This window comes from Gouania willdenowi, chromosome 17, assembly GCF_900634775.1.
Source record: "Gouania willdenowi chromosome 17, fGouWil2.1, whole genome shotgun sequence".
Taxonomy (NCBI): Eukaryota; Metazoa; Chordata; class Actinopteri; order Blenniiformes; family Gobiesocidae; genus Gouania; species Gouania willdenowi.
In genome coordinates, this window is record NC_041060.1 from 5,846,636 (window position 1) to 5,874,324 (window position 27,689).

Consider the following 27,689-nt stretch of genomic DNA (forward strand, 5'->3'; position numbering starts at 1 on the left):
AAACAAGGTTTTATTTAATGAATAATCACGATTTTTTTTTTTAGTTGTTGGTCATTTTAGCACAAATATTTATTTATTTGGTATTTATTTACCAAACTGGACCACGCAAGCGCACCAAACTGGACCACGCGAGCGCACCAAACTGGACCACACACACACACACACGCACGCGCACCAAACTGGACCCCACGTGCGCGCACCAAACATTACCGCACGCGCGCACCAAACTGAAACCCGCGCGCGCACCAAACTGGACCGCGCGCGCGCACCAAATTGGACCCCACGTGCGCGCACCAAACTGGACCGTGCGCACGCACCAAACTGGACCGCGCGCGCGCACCAAAATGAACCCCGCGCGCGCACCAAACAGGACAGAGCGCGCGCATTAAACTGGACCGCGCGCGCGCACCAAACTGGACCGCGCGCGCGCACCAAACTGCATCCCGCGCGCTCACCAAACAGGACCGCGCGCGCGCACCAAACTGGACCGCGCGCACCAAACTGGACCCCACGTGCGCGCACCAAACTGGACCGCGCGTGCGCACCAAACTGGACCGCGCGCACCAAACTGAACCCCGCGCTCCACACCAAACAGGACCACACACACACACATGTGCGCGCACCAAACAGGACCGCACGCGCGCACCAAACTGAAACCCGCGCGCACCAAACTGGACCCCACGTGCGCGCACCAAACTAAACCCCGCGCGCGCACCAAACAGGACCGCGCGCGCGCACCAAACTGGACCGCGCGCACACCAAACTTGACCACGCGAGCGCACCAAACTGGACCCCACGTGCGCGCACCAAACTGGACCGCGCGCGCGCACCAAACTGGACCGCTCGCGCGCACCAAACTGGACCACGCGAGCGCACCAAACTGGACCCCACGTGCGCGCACCAAACTGAACCCTGCGCCCGCACCAAACTGGACCGCGTGCGCACCAAACTGGACCGCGCGCGCACCAAACTGGACCCCACGTGCGCACCAAACTGGACCCCACGTGCGCGCACCAAACTGGACCGCGCGCGCACCAAACTGAACCCCGCGCGCGCACCAAAATGGACCGCGCGTGCACCACACTGAACCAAAACATTTTCGCTCCCATGTCAAACTCAAGGCCCAGGAGCCAAATCTGGTTCTTCAGAGCAACTGATTTGGCTCACATGGGAAAGAGAAAACATGTATCATTGTGTAAATGACCAAATAATTCAATTGTAAATTTGTTGTTGAAAGAACTCTAAATTCTTCTCAAATTTTTCCACAAAATCACCCAAATTAAAAAAAAAAATAAAATAAAAATTCGTCAAAAAATAAATAAATCACTGGACATTTAAGTATCTGTCACTTTGTCTAATTTATAACTGGAAGTGCAAACTTGGGCACATTAATGTTGGAATTAAAGCTGCGGCCCACTTGTGATTGAACTGGTTCCCTATTTGGCCCCTGAACCTAAATGAGTTTGACACCCCTCAATGCGCAAAAAGAGCAAGAATCGAGAATATCCGGTTTTTGATTCTGTCGAGAATACCGACATTTCCGATGCATATCCGGAGTTTTTTTGATATGCCCCATATCTGGTCAAATACGGACCCAATATTCTTCATGAAGACAGTATATTGTATTAGGATACTAACAGTATTTAGATTTTGTCATATATGTGTTCCGGAAATGTCATCAGGGTGAAAACACCCAGAATCCCTAAATATCCGGTTTTTGATTCTGTCGAGAATACGGACATTTCCGATGCATATCCGGAGTTTTTTTGATATGCCCCATATCTGGTCAAATACGGACCCAATATTCTTCATGAAGACAGTATATTGTATTAGGATACTAACAGTATTTAGATTTTGTCATATATGTGTTCCGGAAATGTCATCAGGGTGAAAACACCCAGAATCCCTAAATATCCGGTTTTTGATTCTGTCAAGAATACGGACATTTCCGATGCATATCCGGAGTTTTTTGATATGCCCCATATCTGGTCAAATATTCAATTCAGTTCAACTTTCGTCTCAAAGTGCTTAACAATATAAAATGCATAGTAAGAAAACCCAACAAGATCCACATGAACAAGCATTTAGCGACAGTGGGAAAAAAAAAACTCCACATTTTTTTTAACAGGAAGAAATCTCCAGCAGAACCAGGTTCAGAGGTGGTAGTCATCTGCCTCGACTGGTTGGGGTTAGTGAACAGAAGGACTATCAGAACAGGATAGAGGGCAGAACATCTGAGTGTCCCAGACTAGTTGAACCATGAACCATCGACCAGGAACTGCCAGCTCCAGCATCAAGGCACCATTAATCAGGAACTACTAGCTTCAGCCGCAAGACACAGACTGCAGGATAAACACGATACACTACGATATACTCGTATCGATGCCATGCTCTGAAATGCTACCACTACAGATGAGGTTTCGTCTTGTACTGGGCACACGTAGGCATCTCAGCGATCACTACAGAGGGGACCATGTCTGCTTTAAATTATATCAATTATACGATGTACGCTTTAGTAAATAAGTAGGTTTTGAATGTAACGGTCTGAGGTGTTGTCCATTTACGTGTAATGGTCGGTGATTATGACCAAAACAACGAGACCATGTCCGTTTTAGGTTATTGCTATTATACGATATACGCTTTAGCAAATAAGTAGGTTTTGAGTTTATTTTTAAAGGTGGAGAGAGTAGCAGCCTCCTGTACTAAGATAGGGAGCTGGTTCCAAAGGGGAGGAGCCTGGTAACTGAATGCTCTGTCTCCTGTTCTACTTCTAGACACTAGAAACTTCAAGAAGACCAGCAGACTGAGAGCCGTATTCACTAAGATCTGAACTAAAGGGTGGTAAAACAGTTGCTTCCCTAAATCCTTTGATGACGCAGTTTCCCCACCTACTGTGAGGAATTCACTAAGATTGCAGCAATAATTAACGTGCATGCAGTGGTGCACACCGCCCCATTTAAATGAGCATTTTGCTCATTTAATGTGGACGTCAGTGCGCTGCACAGACATTTCAGGATGTTAAATTGGAGGCAGATGGACTTCTCTGTCTGCTGCACAAACATATAATAATGTAGAAAACATAATAAACAAATAAACATAAAAAAATCTAACAAAATGTAACAAATGCGTGTATTTGTTTTTCAGCAGCACTCTGGGCCAAGACATTCCTGATTTTAGAGATAATACGGAGGTGGAAGAAGGCTGTCTTTGTGATTTGTTTAATATGAGAATTAAAAGATTAGTCAGTATCAAAGACAACGCCTAAGTTTTTTACTGTGGTGCTGGGTGACAGAATAATGCCATCCAGAGACACTATTTACTCTGATAATTTAACTCTGAGGTGTTTTGGACAAAATAAAATCACTTTGGTTTTATCCTGGTTAAGGAGAAAATTACGGCTCATCCAGGATGTGATGTCTATGAAATCTATGCTTTGAACTACAGTGGTGTGAAAAAGTGTTTCCCCCCTAAACCTTATCAGAATCAGAATCGTTTTAATTGCCAAGTACAGTTAATTCCAAATTATGTGGCTGGTTTATTCCGTTTTTAATTCCAAATTAGATAATTCCTCTTTCTTGTAAACACTTCACTTGGTTAAAGCCGCTTTAATTTAATCTGTATTGTTTTGCGCATGCACGACTTGCGAAGATGACGTGCTGGTGACGACATAATCCAAGATAGCGATGGCCCGGACTCCAGCCTAGATTATTTGATAAGAGCCTTAAAAGACATGGATATAATGAAAAGAGTGGATGGACAAAGGCATAAGCATGCAGACTTTCACACGGACATACACGGACTTATTAAACACACACGAACCTCGGTAAACGTAACAGGCTTCATCGGACGGCTGGCACTAGGACCCCCCGGAGTAAATGCGTCCCAGTACTGCATTCTCAGGCTGTAATATCACCAGTTTATCATTTTACCTGTTATTAGAGCTACTGTCTTTAACAGGGAGCAAATATTTATTCGTGGTGATTGTTTTCAGAGTTTTACTGGGATTTTTACCAGTGATTAGTTCATATCTCCTTCCGCTCCATGGTCCAAACTGAAACTGTGTTATTGTTGAGCTGATGCTTCAAAACTAAATCAAAATAAAGGTGAAAACAATTCTCGTGTGTGGTCTTCTGTTTCATAGACGACAATAAAATGTTTGTTGTATGTTTTTTCTGATAAACCCCTGTCCCCCTGTCCAGTCAGAACCTTCCCAACCCCCAGCCCTAAAGCGGAAATATCTAAACCTGTTTTCCATGTAAACCTCGTTCGGAAATTACCACTTTAATTCCAAATGATTTAAATCGGAGTAAATAATTCCGAATGCAAAAACATCATGTAATCGTTGCCATTCGGCAAAATCAAAGATAAAGACATACATAAATTATAAAGGCCAAATCATAGATTTCAAAAGTGTATATCTACAGTATTCTTTTAATTAGAAGATATTTTACATTTACAAATCAAATGATCAATTTCTTGTAGTTAGTTATAGATTAAATTTACTGCTGATTTAAAGCAATACAAATTATGTTAAAGATCTATTAATTGATTTATTATTATTTATCATTTAGGGGTCTATTGTGCCTGCTTTATTTGATTTATTTGGTGTCTGTATGTGAGTTGTTTAATGTGTATTAAGTTTAGTATTTAAATTAGAATTATTTGTTACAAATTTAGATTTTGTGTATTTTTCTTCCAAACTGTCTTTTTAGTTTCAATCTGCCTCAGTTATATCTGATTTGTCTCATTGCTTACGTACATGGTTGTGCTAAAGTCAATCTTTGACTGCCCATGAAAAGCTGTGTTGTTCTTTAGATGATCTTGGAGCCCATTCCATTCTTTGATGCCTGTAAAGGAACATTCTAAGAGCTAAACACAACTGTTTTATGAAGCTGAAGCCACGTTAAGTTTTGATCTTAGATTCTGAATAATATTCATGTTGTTTTGTGTTATTTATTTCAGAATTCCTTGTAACATTTTCAGTTTCTGCTGGTCTCAGGTAAATAAACTGGTATTGAAAGAATAGAATACTTAGTGTTTCAGTCAGATTGGTATTTGTAAAGATTAATACTGAGCAGAGTTTAGTTCTGTTAATGTAAATGATTATAAACTGTAGGGTTATACAATAACATTTCATTTATCAGAGGCTTTTATCCAAAGAAATGTTAATACAGTAGGAGTAGGAGGGATTCAAACCTCTGAACCTCTGATTACAAGTCAGCTTCATTAACCCCTATTCCTCCACCACAGAGTTGATCAACAGTGGATTATTTTCTGATACAGCGCTGATATGAAGCTGTACAGACACAGATGACCCAAAAAATAATGCATTCTTTAATTATAAGTAACTTAAAAGTTACTTTTTCATGTAACTCATTAGTTTTGGGGTAAGTAATCAAAAAAGTAACTGAGTTCATTTGTGAATGAAGTAACAGTAAATAGTTACGTTTTTTCAGTAACGAGAACAACACTGGTTGTGACAGAAGTGTGACTGAGTTCAGAAAAATTATTGTACCAACGTTTTTAGTAAGAATTTTTACTTGTTCTTGCAGCTAAAATTCACCAGAATGCAGGAATTTGCATGTCTTTTGTTAAAACATTTCTGGGGGGAGGACCCCCATGACCTTTCCCCTCAATTCTAGGAGAGGCTTTAACATGTAAATGAAAATGCTGTGAGCTATACACATGCAAATCAGGGTAGCAGGGAAACTTCTACTGCTTTCAGTACAAACCACATCTTCGCCGCAGCTGTGGAGTTCAGCTCAGACGTGACCGATGAAGATCAAGGAGGGTAAGTGTTATTATATTAGATTTGTTTTTGGTCAGTGTGACTATTTTTCAGGTGTATTAGTGTTTTTTCAATGCTAACAAGCATTGGTCTAATCTGAAGTCACATGTTCAAAACTCTGAACACGGTCTGCAAATCTCTCAGTCCATGTGAACTAAACTGTGACTCATTTTTCATTGTTTTCACACAAAACACATTCACTGACCACAGTCAACAACATTCATCAACTTTTTATTATTAATATTATAATTAGTTCACCACCTGCAAAACACTAAACGTTTACAGCACATTTTTAAAATGCTAACACACTTTGTTCAAAACACATCAGCTAAATGAAATATATTGATTATAGTATTTTGTGTTTTATATAACTGTACCCTATAGATTATTTTTTTGTTTACAGTAATTTTTATATTTTTTGTGTGCAAAGATCTTATTTTGTATTAAAATACTGATTTACCTGACAACGTAATGCTCTTTGTTGTTAGTATTTTGTAGTTCAGTGTGCTCAGAGTGACTAGATGAGATTATTTGTTAGTGTTGTGGTTGAATGAGCTTCATTTGAGACGTGTATGAAGTGTTTTGTTGGTGAGAAACACTTTTGGAGATGAGAGTAACTGTTGAGCTGAGATGACTGATGGATATGCAGGCTGTGTTTAGAGTTTTGAACATGTGACTTCAGTTTCAACCAATACTTGTTAGCAATCGGAAAAAAAAAAAAACTCTAATAGAGTGGAAGGGTCCCAACCCACAGGTTGAGAACCACTTGTGTATTGCATGTCGAAGAATCCATGTACTATGGCTAGATTTTATGTCCAAGCATGTATTTATGTCTCTCCTCTACATTGCACACATTTTATCACCACTGTATTTATATCCATACAGGGCTTGGTCCATCATACATATAGAAGCCTCACAGAGCTGCAATGGAAGGTCTAGCCAGAGGACAAGTATGTTTTTTGTCTTTTTCGCTCTGAATTGGCACTGTTTGTGAAAATTACAAAACACAGTTAGTTAGATTTTTTTTGTTTTTTTTTGTAACATGTTTTGCTGAATGATGAGTATCTTCTACCTCCACCACCACCACCACAGATTCTGTTCTGATCACAATGAAAAAGTGACCATGGCTGTGATGGGGGCCATTTAAGATGCTGAGCCACACTGGGGCACAAGCCAAGTTAGAAGTAAGTCTGATCACGTTCATCTGGGGACCAAATTTAATGTATTGGAGTGATCATTATCCTTTTCAGATGCCTTAAAATAATACATTTAGTATGAATTCATGACATAGTATTTGTGTTGTCATTTTCATTCACTAGGAGCTGCAACATGGCTTTAGAATCCTACGAGGCCAGTGAGGAGCAGGACCTAAATGGGACCAAGGAGGATGTAAAGAGTAGGAAGACTCTTACCAGCAGGAGATCCAGTGTTATTGCCGTGCTCCATACTGCTGCATTTATTGATCATGGTATTTATCAATCACCTGTAAACAAAGTGTATACAGGCTATTTCTAAAGTGACTCTTTAAGACATTTTAATTGCCTGCGACAAGCTGTTGAGCTAAGGTTAATGCATCAATAAACCAATTGGAACAACAATTAATATCAGCAATGGATTTGTTTCTGTTATCATTTATTGTCATAATTTAAGGACCCATAATTGTTTTGTTACATTGTGTTAGCCAAGAAATGTATGGGATTAAATATTTAAAGTGGGTCTTGTGTTCATGTTAGGACAGCTGAAATAAAAATGGTCAGGATACTGACCTCTCTTCCCATTTGTCACACAGCTTTTCAAGGAGTGGGTCAAAGTGGGACAGATGATCCTCTCTCCAGAAGAAAAAACTATTTACAAATCTGCCTCTACCAAAGCAACACAGCTGTCAGAGATGATGGAAACCTGCCAGTGTCGAGCCAAGATCCACTCACTTATGCACAGACTCTGGACACTTTTCAAAAAGGCTCCGCCCTAATTCAGATAAAACATCTATCTATCTGCATGTGAGTGAGGTGGAAGAAGACTCAGATAGAGATGTTTAAAATTTTGTTTGTGTGATATATGTGTGTGTGTGTTTCTTTTTCTAACTCATTCTAATTTTATTGTGATAGAATAAAATGTTATGTGCACTAAGTGATTTTTGTTTTTAATATTTATCTTGATCTATCTTCAAAGTAGATCTGCCATTTTTGATGAGACAATTGGTACAGAGGGGAAAAAGGTTTAAGTGGACCTAGTATAGAGTTAGGGACACTGCATTTAACTGTCCTGGGTATGGTGAGTCACCCTATGGGCCATGAATTGTATATCGGACTTCGGATATGACCGGGGAAAGTATCGGTACAGTATTCGGAATCAAAATACTAGTGGTGTTCGGACTTCGGATATGACCGGGGAGAGTATCGGTGCAGTATTCGGAATCAAAATACTAGTGGTGTTCGGACTTCGGATATGACCGGGGAGAGTATCGGTGCAGTATTCGGAATCAAAATACTTGTGGTGTTCGGACTTCGGATATGACCGGGAAGAGTATCGGTGCAGTATTCGGAATCAAAATACTAGTGGTGTTCGGACTTCGGATATGACCGGGGAGAGTATCGGTGCAGTATCCGGGAAGAATTGAACTCCGGGATATGGCAAGTATAAAAGTGTTCCCATATCCGGAGTTTGACATGCGCCGAACATGACATCGACTTCAACTGCTGTTCGGAGAATATCCCAGGTTGATATCACCGTATTTGACTCATATCTTGGAATATTCGGGGTTCGATTCTTGGGCTTTTTGCGGAGTGCCTGTTGTAGATTTATATGTTTTGCCATTTCCATAGCTATGTTTGGGTACATATCATTGTAAAGGAATCCTAGAATCTGTCTATGTGTTGAAAGAAAAATGTTTTAAAATAGAAAACTTGGTCAATAATTAATTAAAGGTTGAAATAAATTCAGTTTAACAACATGTTCGATTTTAAAAAACTAACTTTATACGAAAGAAACTCTGTATCTTTGCTTCCATGTGTGATTTGTCCTCGTTTGGAGAGTTTGTTTCAACGTTTCACAGTGAGTACAAATATGAAGTGTATACATTTTAATCTACTGTAAAAGACAGTGGGACGTTTTTAATTATGGACTGACGTTTGGCTCACTTTGACCCCTTTAGAAGCAACAAATATTTTTGTTTGAAATCTTGTAGAAATGTTACAAACAACTGAAACCACATTAAAGGAACTCATTGATTTATTTCTGCAGACTTTTTGTGAAAGAGTAGTTTGAAATGACAGGCAATAAAAAGGTAGAAACTGCCATCTAGAGGATTTTATAAGGAACATCAAGCAGAGGTAAATCATCCAATAACACAAATCTACTGATAGATATGAGATAATAACACAATTATGTGACTATCAAAGCAAGATGTAAAACATGTATGAAGGCAAGCATTTAGCACTGGAGTTTTATGAAATGTTTGAGTCATCCTGAAATCTGTTAATGAATTACTTTCACTATTTTTATCACTTATATTTATATAAAGCCTTTAGATTGATTGTTACTTTAGCTCTTGATGAGTATTTACATACTCCATTTTCAATAGGCCGACTGTAAAAGTCACTGCAATCACGTGAAGAAGTATAAAAAATATCTAAGGGTGTGGTCATGATATGTAATGATTATATTAAAATCAAGGTTAGCAGATGGCCCTAAAATTAGCTGAAAAGTGTTGAATATAAATGTCCAGTTACATGTATCTAATGTGAAAAAAATAATCATATAATAGTAATACTTGAAACAATATGTCTGCTTCATAAATGTCAGTTATCAGTTAATGTTATTACATGTTTTTTTTTTTGTTTTTTTTTTTAAATTGTTTATACATATCGATTAGCATTAGGGATAAAACAGTTATAGTATTTATTATTATCAAGTCCCTTTCACAATATGTTGTGATTGTATTGTTGGTTCCTTTTCTGTTAATATTTATAAATATTTTGTGTAATATCAACTCTTATCTGAATCACCAATCATTTTGCCATCTTATGCTAATTGAAATGTAATCTAGTACAAAACAATAGGCTGGGATAATTGTTATGTCTGAATAGTACACAGTGTAATTTGCAAATGCAGGCATTTACTGAGAAACACTAGCAATCCCAGGAATCATTATGTAGCAGAAAAACCACCTTTGTTTAGAGAAAACTTGTATTTTAATTCATATAGGCAGATTAAGTGGCATATTGAAAAATAAACAATAAAATAAATAAAGAACTAAAGATAAAACAAGGTTTTATTTAATGAATAATCACGATTTTTTTTTTTTAGTTGTTGGTCATTTTAGCACAAATATTTATTTGCACCAAAATGGACCGCGCGCGCGCACCAAACTGGACCGCGCGCGCGCACCAAACTGGACCGCGCGCGCGCACCAAACTGAACCCCGCGCGCGCACCAAACTGAACCCCGCGCGCGCACCAAACTGAACCCCGCGCGCGCACCAAACTGTGCCGCGCGCGTGCACCAAACTGGACCGCGCGCACCAAACTGGACCCCACGTGCGCGCACCGATCTGGACCGCGCGCGCGCACCAAACTGAACCCCGCGCTTGCACCAAAATGGACCGCGCGTGCGCACCAAACTGGACCACGCGCGCGCACTAAACTGGACCCCGCGCGCGCACCAAAATGGACCGTGCGCGCGCACCAAACTGGACCGCGCGCGCGCACCAAACTGAACCCCGCGCGCGCACCAAACAGGACAGAGCGCGCGCACTAAACTGGACCGCGCGCGCGCACCAAACTGCATCCCGCGCGCTCACCAAACTGGACCGCGCGCGCGCACCAAACTGGACCCCACGTGCGCGCACCAAACTGGACCGCGCGCGCGCACTAAACTGAACCCCGCGCGCGCACCAAACTGAACCCCGCGCGCGCACCAAACTGAACCCCGCGCGCTTGCACCAAAATGGACAGCGCGTGCGCACCAAACTGGACCGCGCGCACCAAACTGGACCACGCGAGCGCACCAAACTGGACCACGCGAGCGCACCAAACTGGACCACGCGAGCGCACCAAACTGGACCACGCGAGCGCACCAAACTGGACCACGCGAGCGCACCAAACTGGACCGCGCGCGTGCACCAAACTGAACCCCGCGCGCGCACCAAACATAACCACGCGAGCGCACCAAACTGTACCACGCGAGCGCACCAAACTGGACCACACACACACACACGCACAAGCGCGCACCAAACTGGACCCCACGTGCGCGCACCAAACAGGACCGCACGCGCGCACCAAACAGAAACCCGCGCGCGCACCAAACTGGACCACGCGCGCGCACCAAACTGGACCGCGCGAGCGCACCAAACTGGACCGCGCGAGCGCACCAACATGGACCCCACGTGCGCGCACCAAACTGGACCGTGCTCGCGCAGCAAACTGGACCGCGCGCGCGCACCAAACTGAACCCCGCGCGCGCACCAAACAGGACAGAGCGCGCGCACTAAACTGAACCCCGCGCGCGCACCAAAATGGACCGCGCGTGCGCACCAAACTGGACCGCGCGCGCACCAAACTGAACCCCGCGCGTGCACCAAACTGGACCAGAACATTTTCGCTCCCATGTCAAACTCAAGGCCCAGGAGCCAAATCTGACTCTTCAGAGCAACTGATTTGGCTCACATGGGAAAGAGAAAACATGTATCATTGTGTAAATGACCAAATAATTCAATTGTAAATTTGTTGTTGAAAGAACTCTAAATTCTTCTCAAATTCTTCCACAAAATCTCCCCAAATTGAATAAAAAAATAAAATAAAAATTCGTCAAAAATTAAATAAATCACTGGACATTTAAGTATCTGTCACTTTGTCTAATTTATAACTGGAAGTGCAAACTTGGGCACATTAATGTTGGAATTAAAGCTACGGCCCACTTGTGATTGAACTGGTCCCCTTTTGGCCCCTGAACTAAAATGAGTTTGACACCCCTGTTGTAGATTTATATGTTTTGCCATTTCCATAGCTATGTTTGGGTACATATCATTGTAAAGGAATCCTAGAATCTGTCTTTGTGTTGAAAGAAAAATGTTATAAAATAGAAAACTTGGTCAATAATTAATTAAAGGTTGAAATAAATTCAGTTTAACAACATGTTCGATTTTAAAGAACTAACTTTATACGAAAGAAACTCTATATCTTTGCTTCCATGTGTGATTTGTCCTCGTTTGGAGAGTTTGTTTCAACGTTTCACAGTGAGTACAAATATGAAGTGTATACATTTTAATCTACTGTAAAAGCCAGTGGGACGTTTTTAATTATGGACTGACGTTTGGCTCACTTTGACCCCTTTAGAAGCAACAAATATTTTTGTTTGAAATCTCGTAGAAATGTTACAAACAACTGAAACCACATTAAAGGAACTCATTGATTTATTTCTGCAGACTTTTTGTGAAAAAGTAGTTTGAAATGACAGGTGTAACAAATCAATAACACACGAGGGCTCAGGAACTGACTGCGAAAAAGGTCAACAGAAATAGGTTCGGCTGTAGAGCCAAGGTGTGTGAATAATTGGACACAGACACAAGGATTTCGTTTTAGTACATGTATATTAAAGCTATTATATATATTAAAGATATTTGGAGTCAATTTATATTGATATATATTATTTAGTTATTAATAATCAGGTATAGGCAATAAACAAACAACCAAAATACAATTACAAAACAAAGACAATATTTTCTTCTTTCAAAACTTGTAGTCAAAGTTCAGTTCAAGGTTAATTTCCTTTGGTGAGTTCAGTTCAGTTTGTTTGATTTCGCCAAGTTCAAAAGCGAAGGGTTTCGCAAAGTTCTTTCGCATTGGGGGAAAAAAAATACAAAACAGAAAAGGTCCCCAGGGTATATTCCAAGTATTAGGTCCGAGTGTCCGAGGAAACAAAAAGATCAAATATTCCTACCGCGATGCAGTGGTGGTTGGGTGGTGGCTCGCCATCTAGTGGTCGAGAGTGGTAGGTGATCTAGGACTAACATAAAAACCTGACCTATAAAACAAGGTCAACAACAATCAGTCAAACAGGAATTAACTTAAGTATTTTTTTAAAACAGAAAATACATTCACCTTAGCACATTTAAACAATTTGTCATTGTTAATTAAATAAACAGTTATCAATAAATGCTATAAATCATAGCAGAAAAATCCATATCAAGGTAAATCAAATTGAAGCTTCATTCTATATTTTCAGAGATCAAAAGGAATAAAGTGCACTTTTAAATCAACATCATTAGCTGTAAAGCTAAGTCATATCATAAATTAAACATGCATGTTTTAAATAGATTCTTCAAATAAATCATCTCATTCAGTAGATCAAAGCCTATTCAAGACCACATAGCCGAATGGGCATTTCTTTCAAAAGTAACAGAAATGGTCAAAATCAATCAAAACTAAAAAAAACAAAGTATTAATTTATTATAATACTATTTATTTAACAATTCGGCTTTGATTATAAATTAGAAAATAAAAGGATTACTTAAATAAAAGTGCAAATGGTCACACTGACCCTGTGTGTTCCGCAGCTAATGGTGGCTTAATTTTGCAGGAATTTCAATGGAGTCTGGTACACCACAAATCCGCCAAATACTTAATAAAACACATTGAAGTACAATGTGAAACGACTCACCGGTGAGTGGAGAGATATCTAGTTTATAGGAGAAGATGTTCATCCAGGTATTTCTTATGAAGGTTGTGTTTCAGTGGTGATTTTCCATCAGTAAGCCGACCATGCAGACGCCACAGTGAGAGCAGCCATCACAGCATTCAGTGGAGCAAACAAGAGTGAAGGGGGAGGAGCCAGGGACTTTAAAGGTGTAGGGCGGGCTCGTCACAATAAAACCATGGCAGGAAGTTGGCCTCTAGTTCACTTGGGTTACACAAGCATTTAGCACTGGAGTTTTATGAAATGTTTGAGTCATCCTGAAATCTGTTAATGAATATCTTTCGCTATTTTTATCACTTATATTTATATAAAGCCTTTAGATTGATTATTACTTTAGCTCATGATGAGTATTTACATACTCCATTTTCAATAGGCCGACTGTAAAAGTCACTGCAATCACGTGAAGAAGTATAAAAAATATCTAAGGGTGTGGTCATGATCTGTAATGATTATATTAAAATCAAGGTTAGCAGATGGCCCTAAAATTAGCTGAAAAGTGTTGAATATAAATGTCCAGTTACATGTAACTAATGTGAAAAAAATAATCATATAATAGTAATACTTGAAACAATGTGTCTGCTTCATAAATGTCAGTTATCAGTTAATGTTATTACATGTTTTTTTTTAAATTTTTTAAAAATTGTTTATACATATCGATTAGCATTAGGGATAAAACAGTTATAGTATTTATTATTATCAAGTCCCTTTCACAATATGTTGTGATTGTATTGTTGGTTCCTTTTCTGTTAATATTTATGAATATTTTGTATAATATCAACTCTTATCTGAATCACCAATCATTTTGCCATCTTATGCTAATTGAAATGTAATCTAGTACAAAACAATAGGCTGGGATAATTGTTATGTCTGAATAGTACACAGTGTATTTTGCAAATGCAGGCATTTACTGAGAAACACTAGCAATCCCAGGAATCATTATGTAGCAGAAAAACCACCTTTGTTTAGAGAAAACTTGTATTTTAACTCATGTAGGCAGAATAAGTGGCATATTGAAAAATAAACAATAAAATAAATAAAGAACTAAAGATAAAACAAGGTTTTATTTAATGAATAATCACGATTTTTTTTTTTTTAGTTGTTGGTCATTTTAGCACAAATATTTATTTATTTGGTATTTATTTACCAAACTGGACCACGCGAGCGCACCAAACTGGACCGCGCGCACCATACTGGACCCCACGTGCGCGCACCAAACTGGACTGCGCGCGCGCACCAAACTGGACCCCACGTGCGCACACCAAACTGGACCGCGCGCGCACCAAACTGAACCCCGCGCGCGAACCAAAATGGACCGCGCGCGCGCACCAAACTGGACCGCGCGCGCGCACCAAACTGGACCGCACGCACCAAACTGGACCCCACGTGCGCGCACCAAACTGGACCGCGCGCGCGCACCAAACTGAACCCCGCGCGCGCACCAAACTGAACCCCGCGCGCGTACCAAACTGGACCAGAACATTTTCGCTCCAATGTCAAATTCAAGGCCCAGGAGCCAAATCTGGCTCTTCAGAGCAAGTGATTTGGCTCACATGGGAAAGAGAAAACATGTATCATTGTGTAAATGACCAAATAATTCAATTGTAAATTTGTTGTTGAAAGAACTCTAAATTCTCCCCAAATTAAATAAAAAAATAAAATAAAAATTCGTCAAAAAATAAATAAATCACTGGACATTTAAGTATCTGTCACTTTGTCTAATTTATAACTGGAAGTGCAAACTTGGGCACATTAATGTTGGAATTAAAGCTGCGGCCCACTTGTGATTGAACTGGTCCCCTTTTGGCCCCTGAACTAAAATGAGTTTGACACCCCTGTTGTAGATTTATATGTTTTGCCATTTCCATAGCTATGTTTGGGTACATATCATTGTAAAGGAATCCTAGAATCTGTCTTTGTGTTGAAAGAAAAATGTTTTAAAATAGAAAACTTGGTCAATAATTAATTAAAGGTTGAAATAAATTCAGTTTAACAACATGTTCGATTTTAAAGAACTAACTTTATACGAAAGAAACTCTGTATCTTTGCTTCCATGTGTGATTTGTCCTCGTTTGGAGAGTTTGTTTCAACGTTTCACAGTGAGTACAAATATGAAGTGTATACATTTTAATCTACTGTAAAAGACAGTGGGACGTTTTTAATTATGGACTTACGTTTGGCTCACTTTGACCCCTTTAAAAGCAACAAATATTTTTATTTGAAATCTCGTAGAAATGTTACAAACAACTGAAACCACATTAAAGGAACTCATTGATTTATTTCTGCAGACTTTTTGTGAAAGAGTAGTTTGAAATGACAGGCAATAAAAAGGTAGAAACTGCCATCTAGAGGATTTTATAAGGAACATCAAGCAGAGGTAAATCATCCAATAACACAAATCTACTGATAGATATGAGATAATAACACAATTATGTGACTATTAAAGCAAGATGTAAAACATGTATGAAGGCAAGCATTTAGCTCTGGAGTTTTATGAAATGTTTGAGTCATCCTGAAATCTGTTAATGAATATCTTTCACTATTTTTATCACTTATATTTATATAAAGCCTTTAGATTGATTGTTACTTTAGCTCTTGATGAGTATTTACATACTCCATTTTCAAAAGGCCGACTGTAAAAGTCACTGCAATCACGTGAAGAAGTATAAAAAATATCTAAGGGTGTGGTCATGATCTGTAATGATTATATTAAAATCAAGGTTAGCAGATGGCCCTAAAATTAGCTGAAAAGTGTTGAATATAAATGTCCAGTTACATGTATCTAATGTGAAAAAAATAATCATATAATAGTAATACTTGAAACAATATGTCTGCTTCATAAATGTCAGTTATCAGTAAATGTTATTACATTACGCACGCACCAAACTGGACCCCACGCGCGCACCAAACTGAACCCCGCGCGCACCAAAATGGACCGCGCGTGCGCACCAAACTGGGCCCCGCGCGCACCAAACTGGACCAGAACATTTTCGCTCCCATGTCAAACTCAAGGCCCAGGAGCCAAATCTGGCTCTTCAGAGCAACTGATTTGGCTCACATGGGAAAGAGAAAACATGTATCATTGAGTTTGACATGGGAGCGAAAATGTTCTGGTCCAGTTTGGTGCGCGCGCGCGGTCCATTTTAGTGCGCGCGCGGGGTTCAGTTTGGTGCGCGCGCGCGGTCCAGTTTGGTGCGCGCGCGGGATGCAGTTTGGTGCGCGCGCGCGGTCCTGTTTGGTGCGCGCGCGGGGTTCAGTTTGGTGCGCGTGCGCGGTCCAGTTCGGTGCGCGCACGTGGGTTTCAGTTTGGTGCGTGCGCGCGGTCCTGTTTGGTGCGCGCGCGCGGTCCTGTTTGGTGCGCGCGCGCGGTCCTGTTTGGTAAATAAATACCAAATAAATAAATATTTGTGCTAAAATGACCAACAAATACAAAAAAAAATCGTGATTATTCATTAAATAAAACCTTGTTTTATCTTTAGTTCTTTATTTATTTTATTGTTTATTTTTCAATATGCCACTTATTCTGCCTATATGAGTTAAAATACAAGTTTTCTCTAAACAAAGGTGGTTTTTCTGCTACATAATGATTCCTGGGATTGCTAGTGTTTCTCAGTAAATGCCTGCATTTGCAAAATACATTGTGTACTATTCAGACATAACAATTATCCCAGCCTATTGTTTTGTACTAGATTCCATTTCAATTAGCATAAGATGGCAAAATGATTGTTGATTCAGATAAGAGGTGATATTATACAAAATATTCATGAATATTAACAGAAAAGGAACCAACAATACAATCACAACATATTGTGAAAGGGACTTGATAATAATAAATACTATAACTGTTTTATCCCTAATGCTAATCGATATGTATAAACAATTTTTAAATTTTTTTTAAAAAAAACATGTAATAACATTAACTGATAACTGACATTTATGAAGCAGACATATTGTTTCAAGTATTACTATTATATGAGTATTTTTTTCACATTAGATACATGTAACTGGACATTTATATTCAACACTTTTCAGCTAATTTTAGGTCCATCTGCTAACCTTGATTTTAATATAATCATTACAGATCATGACCACACCCTTAGATATTTTTTATACTTCTTCACGTGATTGCAGTGACTTTTACAGTCGGCCTATTGAAAATGGAGTATGTAAATACTCATCAAGAGCTAAAGTAACAATCAATCTAAAGGCTTTATATAAATATAAGTGATAAAAAGTCACTTTCAGTCACTTGATGTCTGCACTGGGAAGCCCATGGAGGTCAGACTCCCACATTTTATGCCAGCCCTCAAATGACACCTGGTGTTTTAACAAAGACAAATCCTTCATGAACCAACCAGAGCTGTGGGTACATTAAACTGTATTGTATTGTACTGTAATGTATTACTTCAGATTGAGCAACTTGTGTTGCAGGAGACACAGTGCCTTCACTTGGCTCTGAATCTGCAACTGTCACTTCACCACCAGGAGCTGAAAGAGGTGCCTTCAGAAGATTAGAGTATTAGTATAAACATGTATGTTGATAGGCTTGGTGTGATTGATCTATGAACTATGTCTTTACTGGTGATGGTGAAATGGGGTCTCTCTTTGAGGGGTCTGGTTGAGCGGTCTGTGGAAGGTCTGGCTGAGCCTCTTTCTCAACAGCAGCTGGAAGAAAATGAGGGACAAGGTTATGAAGCCACTAATCCATATCCAGGCAGAAATAAAACTATGACAATAATATGAGCTTCAACCATCTTCAAATGTTTTTTTATAGGGATGTAACGATTAATCGTACGGCAGTTTAAAAATCGATTCATAGGTATCACGGTTGATATCGATTTTCTGAAAATTGAATCGCAGTACTTTTTTTAACCTATCCACAAGTGTAGGCGGCGGGCGGAGTCTGCTAATACTTTCTTTCTGGCCGCCTTCTACTCTTAAATATGTTAATAAATGATTCATTGCCCCTTTAGCACCGAAAGAATATCTGTAATATTACTTGAATATCTGTAAAAGTCACGTTTTTCTATTAGCTCTGTCTGCTTGAAAAGCTTCTCTTCTTCACTGCAAGAATTTCTGCATGCCAACCGACCACTGTGTTACCAGCGCCCTCTGCTGGTCCAAACAAATATGATGTAAATCAGTGTAATCACTTTTTTTTTTTAAAGTCCAATTGTTAAGGCACAAAATACATTTTCAGTTGCACTTTTAAAAAGGAAAAGAACTATTATGCAGTTTTGCATTTTTTATTATAGAACCAGAATTTAAATTAATAGGCTTCATTTTCATTTGTATTATTCCTTTATTTATTTCATTCAAGATTTATTTTTAGTTAAATTGCATTGTTTTGAATACTTTATCAAGGGATTCTTTGACAATGAAATATAAAAGGAAAATAATACAGTATTTTCTAGTTTTTTTTCCCAAAAAAAAAATTTGTCTACAGTCCCATTTTGTAAAATAAATCATGAGAGCATCGTATCGTGAACCCAGTATCGTGAATCGAATCGTATCGGGAGTTGAGTGAAGCGTTACATCCCTATTTTTTATTGTCATTTTAAAGATGGAAATTCTTGTTTTAATCACAAATAAAATGGGTTCAAAGTGACCAAAAATGGTGGGAAAAGGTGGTGAAATGGGATTTTAAAAAAAACACAGAAATTGGTTTCAAATGACAGCAGTCAAAAATGGGCAGAAAAAGTGGTAAAAATGTTTCAATATTGAAACAATTAGTTTAAACTGGTAAATATTGGCCTTGACAAATGGTGAAAGTGGTTAAATTGGCAAAAAATAATCATGAAATATGGTGAAAAGAGGTTAAAAGTTAAAAACAATAACTTTATCCCATCTCACATAAATAACTGCACCGACCTCCATCTTTCAAATCACTCCTCAAAACTCACCTGTTTCACTCTGTCTCACACTTTTAACATTTAACATCCATTCATTCATGCCTGCTTCCTGCCTGTTTTAAAAAAAAAAAAATTCTGATGTTTTTTTTTTCCTTTTTTCTGATTTATATTTCTTTGTTTTCATCACTGTATTTGCTATTGTTGTTTTAACCTGTATGGTGTGTTTGAGTTTCTTGAAAAGCACTTTTAAATAATTTTTTTTATCATTATAATTTTTATTATTATTATGGGTCACCCTATGTGAAATTAGGTGTAAAAGTGGTGTAAAAGGTTTATAAGTGCTGAAATTATCTTGAAAGTGTAAAAAATGTGCAGCAAAGGCATTGAAATTTGATGGAAAAGTGGCAGAAATGGAAGTAATGTAGCAAATATGCATTAAAAGAAGCAAAAATAGGGCAGGGAAAAGTGATGAAAATAAGATCAAATATGGAAAGTTTGGTGTCGCTGCAGAAAAAGGGTAGAATAAAGCAAACATTGGCTTAAATTGTCCATAAAATGTTCTGTCTGTCTTTGTTTCAGAGCGGGAAAACAGTTCTTGCTAACTTCCTATCAGACACTACAGAAAGGCTGGGAGGAGAATACAGGCCCACACAGGGAGTGAGGTAGTGACCACAGAGTGTTTACTACTGTGTGACATCATCTTCATCATCATGTGTGTGTGTTTGAAGGATGGTGTCGTTTGAGTGTGATCTGGAGAGCAGCTCAGACCATCAGCCCTGTGAGGTCACACTGTGGGACTGTTCAGGAAACTTCAAGTAAGAACCACTTTACAGCAGCTGGACATGAACACATGATGTACACATGCACACTGTGTGTGTGTGTGTGTGTGTGTGTGTGTGTGTGTGTGTGTGTGTGTGTGTGTGTGTGTGTGTGTGTGTGTGTGTGTGTGTGTGTGTGTGTGTTACAATAATTAATCACACTAAATAATAATAATTCAGATCTGCCCTCAGTCACATGATCCACATAGTCCACAATCAGAAGGTCACTGGTTCTAATCCTACTCCATCACTGTGGAATGTGATTAAGGCCTTTTACTCAGGGGTTCTCAACCTTGGGGTTAGGTCCCCCGTTGCGGTCACGAGACACTGGGAGGGGGTCCTCAGATGCCTTTAAGAAACTAAGAATATTTTCTGAACAATTTGAGCCATTTTTGCTTATTTTTACCCTTTTTCTGCATCTACGCCAAACTTGCCATTATTTAACCTATTTTCATCACTTTTTCTTGCCATATTTTTGCTGCTTTTAATGTGTTTTTGCTACATTACTCCAATTTCTGACACTTTTCCATCACATTTCAATGAGTTTTTTTGCACAGTTTTTTCCCATTTACAACACATTTTGAGCACTTATAAACCCCTTTCACCACTTTTCCACCTAATGTCACATATGGTGACCCATTATTGTCACTTTTATCCTCTACATTTTTAAATTCCATTACCCACAATTTGCAACTTTTAACCAATTTTTGTGGTTTTTAAAATCTCATTTCACCACCTTTTCCACCATTTTTGGTCACTTTTAACCCATTTTATTTCGGATTAAAACAAGGATTTCCATCTTTAAGATCACTTTATACTATGGGCTAAATAATAGTAAACTCCCTAGATAACAGTGGACATTATTCAGGTAAATAAATAAATTAGGTTATCACAGATTCATAGAACAATGGACCATCATTTTGCTGACTTTATGGATGGACCCCAAAAATCTCTCCCCTTTATTCCCCCTCATAGATGGACCTGTCTCCACATGACTGTTCTTCAATGTTCATAATGTGTTGTTAGTGAAGTGTTTCTAACTCTTTAGTGTCCACTAGGGAGAGCTGTAGCAGAGTAAACGTGGGTTCTACTTTCTCCTCCAGGTTTGAGTCGTGCTGGCCTGCTCTGACCACTGACTCCTGTGGGGTGGTCCTGGTCTATAATCCCACTGTTCCCAGTCAGCTCAGAGAGATAGAGAGCTGGTTCTCCATGTTTGTGTCCTCTCAGGGTCTACAGGACACCCAGTGTGTGCTGGTCGCTCACCGTCAGCCAGGCGACACACACACACACGCAGACACACACTCTGACCTAGGTACACACTCCTCTCTTTGTGTCTTCATCAGGGGGGTATTCCAGAAAAAAACTCTGAGTCTGTCACCATGGTAACATTTTCCATGAATGGAACCTGCTCAATGGCAGGTTTTGTCTCAGAAACACTGGGTTTCCACCTGGCTCCGCCCACCTGAACACAGCTTCTCAAGGAACACTTTAATTAATCTTGACACTCTTCTCTGACACACATTAGTATCAGAAAGGTTGATCTGCATTAAAACACCTGCTGACGTCTGTATTAAAGTTCTCTGGATACAAACATGTGGCTCATGTAAAGGAATCCACATTTATACCTTCAATATGATACGACCATTTAAAAAGTCAAATTAAAACCTAAATGTGGTAAGATGTTGAGCTAAATATGCCTCAATGTTCTGAATGATGTTTTTATATTTCATTTTTAGCTGCTGCTAAGTGGTCTTTTCTCATGTCGTATTGACCCTAATTGAACATTTTTAAGTGCTTTAGGCTGTGACGGTGTTTCCTTTTCCTCTGAGGGTGCTTCACACCCAACATCACTTCAGACACTCTGGAGACTAGATTATATTCAGAATCAATGTAAATGACACAGCGTCAAGTGGTCGTCATTGTCTGTAGAGCTGAGGCTGCACTGAATGGGCTGTACACTTCCTCTACTTATGGGGCCAAATGAAAGTGGATTACTCCTTGAATAAGCCTTGTAAATTCTATGTATATTTAGAGTAACTCATCCTTTAGTCACTCTGTAAAGTGAGCATTTAAACTGTAAGTACAAGTGGAGCTGTCTATGATAAGTGTTCTAAATGTACAACTGTAGAAGAAGTGGTCAGCCTTCTCAGTGCTGCACACACATACCAATCATACTATTTCCACTATTCATCACAATATTCAAATTATTCCCCACTAAGCGACCAAAAAGTGCGAGAATGTTCAGGCGACTCATCACAAGCAATTTAAGCGACTATAGTTACTGAAGTGGTGTTCTGTGTGAACCCAACTTTAGAACAGGCTCATATTCCTTTAGCACAGACACATTCTTCTATAAACACCAGGAGAACTTCTAACTCCATCAGGGTGAAATAAATTACTCTCATCCGGCTGGTTGCCATGATAGCTCGTGTTATCTTTGCTCCATTTATGATGGCTTTCTATGGTGCGCGTGCACGTGAGTAACTCAAGGTTTACATACTCAGAGTTAATTCATCCACTTGATACCAGCTGTAATAGAACCAGATACTCGGAGTTTATTAACTCAGAGTTTATGGATAGACTTAGAGTTGAACCTCCTTTCTGGAATACCCTCTGGTTGTTTTTCTTAAGTTGTTAGTTTTACTGTTATTTTGTGTCCTTCTGGTGTTGTGGAATATTTTTGTTGTAGTTTGTTTGTGTGTTTTTATTCCTGCAGTCGTTTTGTGTATTTCTAGTGTTTCTACAATTGTCTTTGTATCTTTGTCTTATTTAAGTAGTTTTTGTGTGTTATTGCTGTCTCATAGTGCACGTTTTTTGTGGTCGTTATGCGTTTTTTCTCAGTATGTGTACTGGCTTTCTCCATACCATGTTTGTAGTGTTGTAGTAGTCTAGACTGGTCTTGGTCTCGAGACCGGTCTTGAGACCAAATTTTAAAGGTCTCAGACTCGGAAGCATTTTGACTCGGTCTTGTCTCAGACTCGGGCTGCCCGGACTTTCCCTCAAGACCGTTCGAGACCAGCACTAATTCCTGCTATTTTTAAACTTTTTTATAATGTGATAATAACAAGGAGAAGAACGGGATAAAACAATCCTTTATTCATTCTTTAATCCACCCCGTATAATGACCTCAATCTTCCTTAATGTGACTGAGTGACATGTGTGACACAATCACACACACAAGCAGGAGAGAGAGGCGGAGCTAAACATGTCCGCTAACTTGTTGGTTGTGAAATTTGGTTTCACGAACCACAAAGAAAACATTTGTAAAAGCACAGCAAAGAGGAAACACTCTGTGGTGTGTAGGTGACCAGCCATGTTATTTCTTGGCAGAAATACTTTTAAACACTTACTGTACATTCAGCTGACATAAAAGTCTTGTTTTCAAATATGTAGAATAATTATGAATTTATCAGTAGCAGTAGTAGTTTTAATATTTTAGATATTACCATTTTTGTCTGTCAAATGTATTTAAAAGAAACTAAAACTAAAGAGAGAATGTTATTTAACTGTCGAACCTTGTCATAATTTAATTTATTTATATATGTTTTTTAAATTAAAAAAAAAATGTTTATGGTCTTGGTCTTGGTCTCGGCTCCCAGAAGTCTTGGTCTCGGGCAAGTCTTGGTCTCGGATAGTGTGGTCTTGAACACAACACTACATGTTTGGTTAGCTTAGCATATAGCAACACTGGCTGAGCAGAGTCAAAGGGGAAGGGGCGGGGCTACGTTAAAATTAAAAATTTCTTTCATGTTAGTTTGGTAATGGTGGTGTTTCTGTAGGTGAACTCATACTGACTTTGTGTTTGTGTGTGTAGCGTCTCCTCTGAGCAGTCTGATGGTGATCCAGTCTAACCTGGAGGAGAACCCTGAGGCCGTGAGGCAGCATTTCTACACATATTTACAGAAGGTTGTGAAAGTAGTGACAGAGAGCAGAGAGAGAGACGAGATGTCCATCATCACATAACATCCCATAATACTCTCTCTTTGTGTGTGTGCTGATATCTCTGATAATACATTTACATATTAACTGTTTTTCTGTTTCCAATTGATTAATTGTGAATAATTATTGATGAATATGAATAAATTCTTACATTTTCTAAGATGGATTATTTACATTTTAAATTGTAATACAACCCAGGTGAGTCATTTCATCCTTTTCTAAATCTTGTCATTACAGGATTTAACCACAAGGTGGAGCTGTTCACTCTGTCATTACATTTCAAAATAAGAGCCCCTAAAGTAGCATCAGTAGAAAAGTGGCTACTATATGACTAGTATAGGACTATCATAGGACTACTATATAGATCCTATAGAGCTACTACAGGGCTGCTATAGAACTGCTATAAAGCTACTATTGGATCCTATAACAGGGTTACTACGAGGGCTGAAGAAGGGCTACTATAGGACTGTACGAAAAAGGTTTGGAATGACCTTTATTTAACAGCTGTCTCAGCACTTTGAGGATTCATTTGCATGTATCAGACATATTTACATGGATTTATTTGCAGATATTTTGTGGTTCTTGTGATATATTTTATTTCTCATCCTCTGTGTGTTGCGTGTTCGGCTATCAAGTTTTAGGCTCATGAAATTGTGACTTTAGGACAAATCAAATTTACATTTTGTCAACTAAATGTGACTAAAAATATTGAGGAGGAAAATGACTAAAATATGATGGTAATTAATATGTAATTTATAATAAAGATTAAAGCAAAACGTAGTAGAACATTATCATTATAAAGTGAAGTCAATGACCAACCAAATGATGCTTTAATCAAGCTTCACTAACAGTGACTCTGAAACATTAATGATGCACATAAACATAAATAAACAACCAAATACGTCAGACTTACTTTGTTTTAATGAACTTCATTAGAAATAAATAACAAGCAGCAAACAATTTAAATAAGATCAAATCTTCTACAAATTCATGAAGTGATTAAAATGATCAGATATAAATAATCAATTACATACTGAGTGACTTGTTAAAACACTACTTAGTCTCACAGGCTCCAAGATTTAGAAATCACTAGTTTCACTATTCTACTCATCACATATGCAGATCTTAGATAAACATGGATCAGACCAGGTTAGGAAACACCCCATTAATAACTTATTCAACTTAAACTGACTGAACAAAATTCTCCTGAATTCATCCTGTTGATGTTGATCTGGTTAAAGTTAACCTGGTTGAAGTTAACAGATCCTGGGGTTTTAAAACTCTTCCTCGCTGCGTTTGAAAGTGTATATCTCAATGAACATCTGCAGTTTGGCCACAGTTTCCTCCCAATGCTCGGAGTCAAACTTCACATTGGTGATGGCCATGTCCTTCAGCGTGTAAACCACAAAGTCCACCTCATGAATACCTGTGAGAGCCATCTGGGCCTGCACCTGCGTGAAGTACTCATGAGATTTTTTCAGCTGATACTTCGGAGGCTGAGGAGAGAGCAACACACACGTCAACTACAGACACGTCAACGACAGACACGTCAACTATGGACATGTCAATGACAGACATGTCAATGACAGACACAACTACAGACAAGACAACTACAGTCACGTCAACTACAGACACGTCAACTACGGACACGTCAACTACAGACACGTCAACTACAGACACGTCAACTACAGACACGTCAACTACAGACACGTCAACTACAGACACGTCAACTACAGACACGTCAAGGAAGCCTCTTCCTTGCTTGGATGAGCAATGCCATGTCATCTTTGATTAATGAGAACACCGCAGCAGAGAGGGCAGACTTAAAGAGTGCATACTTTGCATGGTGATCCGTCCGTATTGCAGCATCAAACCTTTTGATCCAGTGGAAGATGTCCAGCCGGACCATCATTCCACACTCGGCCCACTCTCTGAAGAGCTGCTCCAGGGACGATACACCATGCACACGACAACAGCCGCGGTCCACATACATCAACTCAGGAGGTGCCTCCCCTGCTCGCTTGTACCTGGCCATGAGACCGTCAGCCATCGGCCTGATTTTGTCCAGAGACCCTTCGCAAGTGAGGACCGACATGAGGATCTGACCGAGTTCATTGGCCACGTTGGTGCACCAGTCCGCAGTGCCCTTTCCCTCGCCAGCGAGTTTCTTGCAGATCTGTTGATAAAAAAAAAGGGAGTCAACAAGTTAGTGTAGAATATAGCATGATAAAAATAAAATTATCAGATGTATGTTTTAAAGCTTCCTTTATTACAATTAAACAAAATCTTTCTGTAATAATCTTTTTTCTACAATTATTTTCATAATGACAATATTGTTTTATTTATTTTTATTTATTTATTCAGTTTATTTCCGACATGGTTACATTCACTTTTTTTTTTTTTTTTTTTTACATTTTTTTTTTTTTTGTACATGCCGAAAAAGGAGACGAGAGAAGCAGTTTGCTTATCTGGGTCCCGTCCCGTTTTACCATCGCAAATTTACATGGGTTTACATGTCTCTCTGGTCAAACATTCTTGAGTTGTTCTGAACAGTCCTTTTTTGTGTATTCTCATCTGTAGTCAGTGTTGTCTTGTTTTTTATTCCTCCTCCTATATTATATGAAGTACTGTTGTGGCATATGGACCAAAAGCCAGTTTTTCCACGCCACGGTAGGCTAAGCAAGGAGGGATATAACAGTGATGACACGCACGCCAAACAATTGCACAGAGTTGAGAGGTTTATTGTTCCAGATCGCGTTGGAGACAGGCACTTACTGTAGTAGCATGCATTGGTTGCCTTACAGATATCTCATGACAGTGCAGATTTTTGATGGATCACAGGATGATGCAGTCAACAGAAAGTAGCTCTCCCAAGCTCACTCACCCGTCAAGCCATACAAAAAACACCCCCAGGTGAGCGCACGTACTAATAGAAACTACTCCCACAGTGCCACACCCAATCAATTATTGACCAAGTTTTCTATTTTAAAACATTTTTCTTTCAACACATAGACAGATTCTAGGATTCCTTTACAATGATATGTACCCAAACATAGCTATGGAAATGGCAAAACATATAAATCTACAACAGGGGTGTCAAACTCATTTTAGTTCAGGGGCCAAAAGGGGACCAGTTCAATCACAAGTGGGCCGCAGCTTTAATTCCAACATTAATGTGCCCAAGTTTGCACTTCCAGTTATAAATTAGACAAAGTGACAGATACTTAAATGGCCAGTGATTTATTTACTTTTTGACGAATTTTTATTTTATTTTTTTATTTAATTTGGTGAGATTTTGTGGAAGAATTTGAGAAGAATTTAGAGTTCTTTCAACAACAAATTTACAATTGAATTATTTGGTCATTTACACAATGATACATGTTTTCTCTTTCCCATGTGAGCCAAATCAGTTGCTCTGAAGAGTCATATTTGGCTCCTGGGCCTTGAGTTTGACATGGGAGCGAAAATGTTCTGGTCCAGTTTGGTGCGCGCGCGGTCCATTTTGGTGCGCGCGCGGGGTTCAGTTTGGTGCGCGCGCGCGGTCCAGTTTGGTGCGCGTGCGGGGTTCAGTTTGGTGCGCTCGCGTGGTCAAGTTTGGTG

The 27,689-nt window shown here is 39.2% G+C and overlaps 1 protein-coding gene and 1 long non-coding RNA gene across 2 annotated transcripts; both read left to right on the plus strand.

Annotated features, from left to right (window-relative positions):
* Positions 1–6,686: 6,686 nt before the first annotated feature.
* Positions 6,687–7,156, plus strand: LOC114479406 (uncharacterized). Its single transcript, XR_003675991.1, has 3 exons — positions 6,687–6,738; positions 6,881–6,972; positions 7,108–7,156. It is a non-coding gene; the product is annotated as an uncharacterized LOC114479406 (long non-coding RNA).
* A 10,596-nt stretch (positions 7,157–17,752) lies between these two features.
* On the plus strand, positions 17,753–24,113 carry LOC114479568 (intraflagellar transport protein 22 homolog). The gene is made up of 5 exons (XM_028473313.1): positions 17,753–17,758; positions 19,912–19,994; positions 20,061–20,147; positions 21,254–21,462; positions 23,965–24,113. Exons 1-5 carry the CDS (start codon positions 17,753–17,755, stop codon positions 24,111–24,113), a joined length of 534 nt encoding a protein of 177 aa, XP_028329114.1.
* The last annotated feature ends 3,576 nt before the right edge of the window (positions 24,114–27,689 follow it).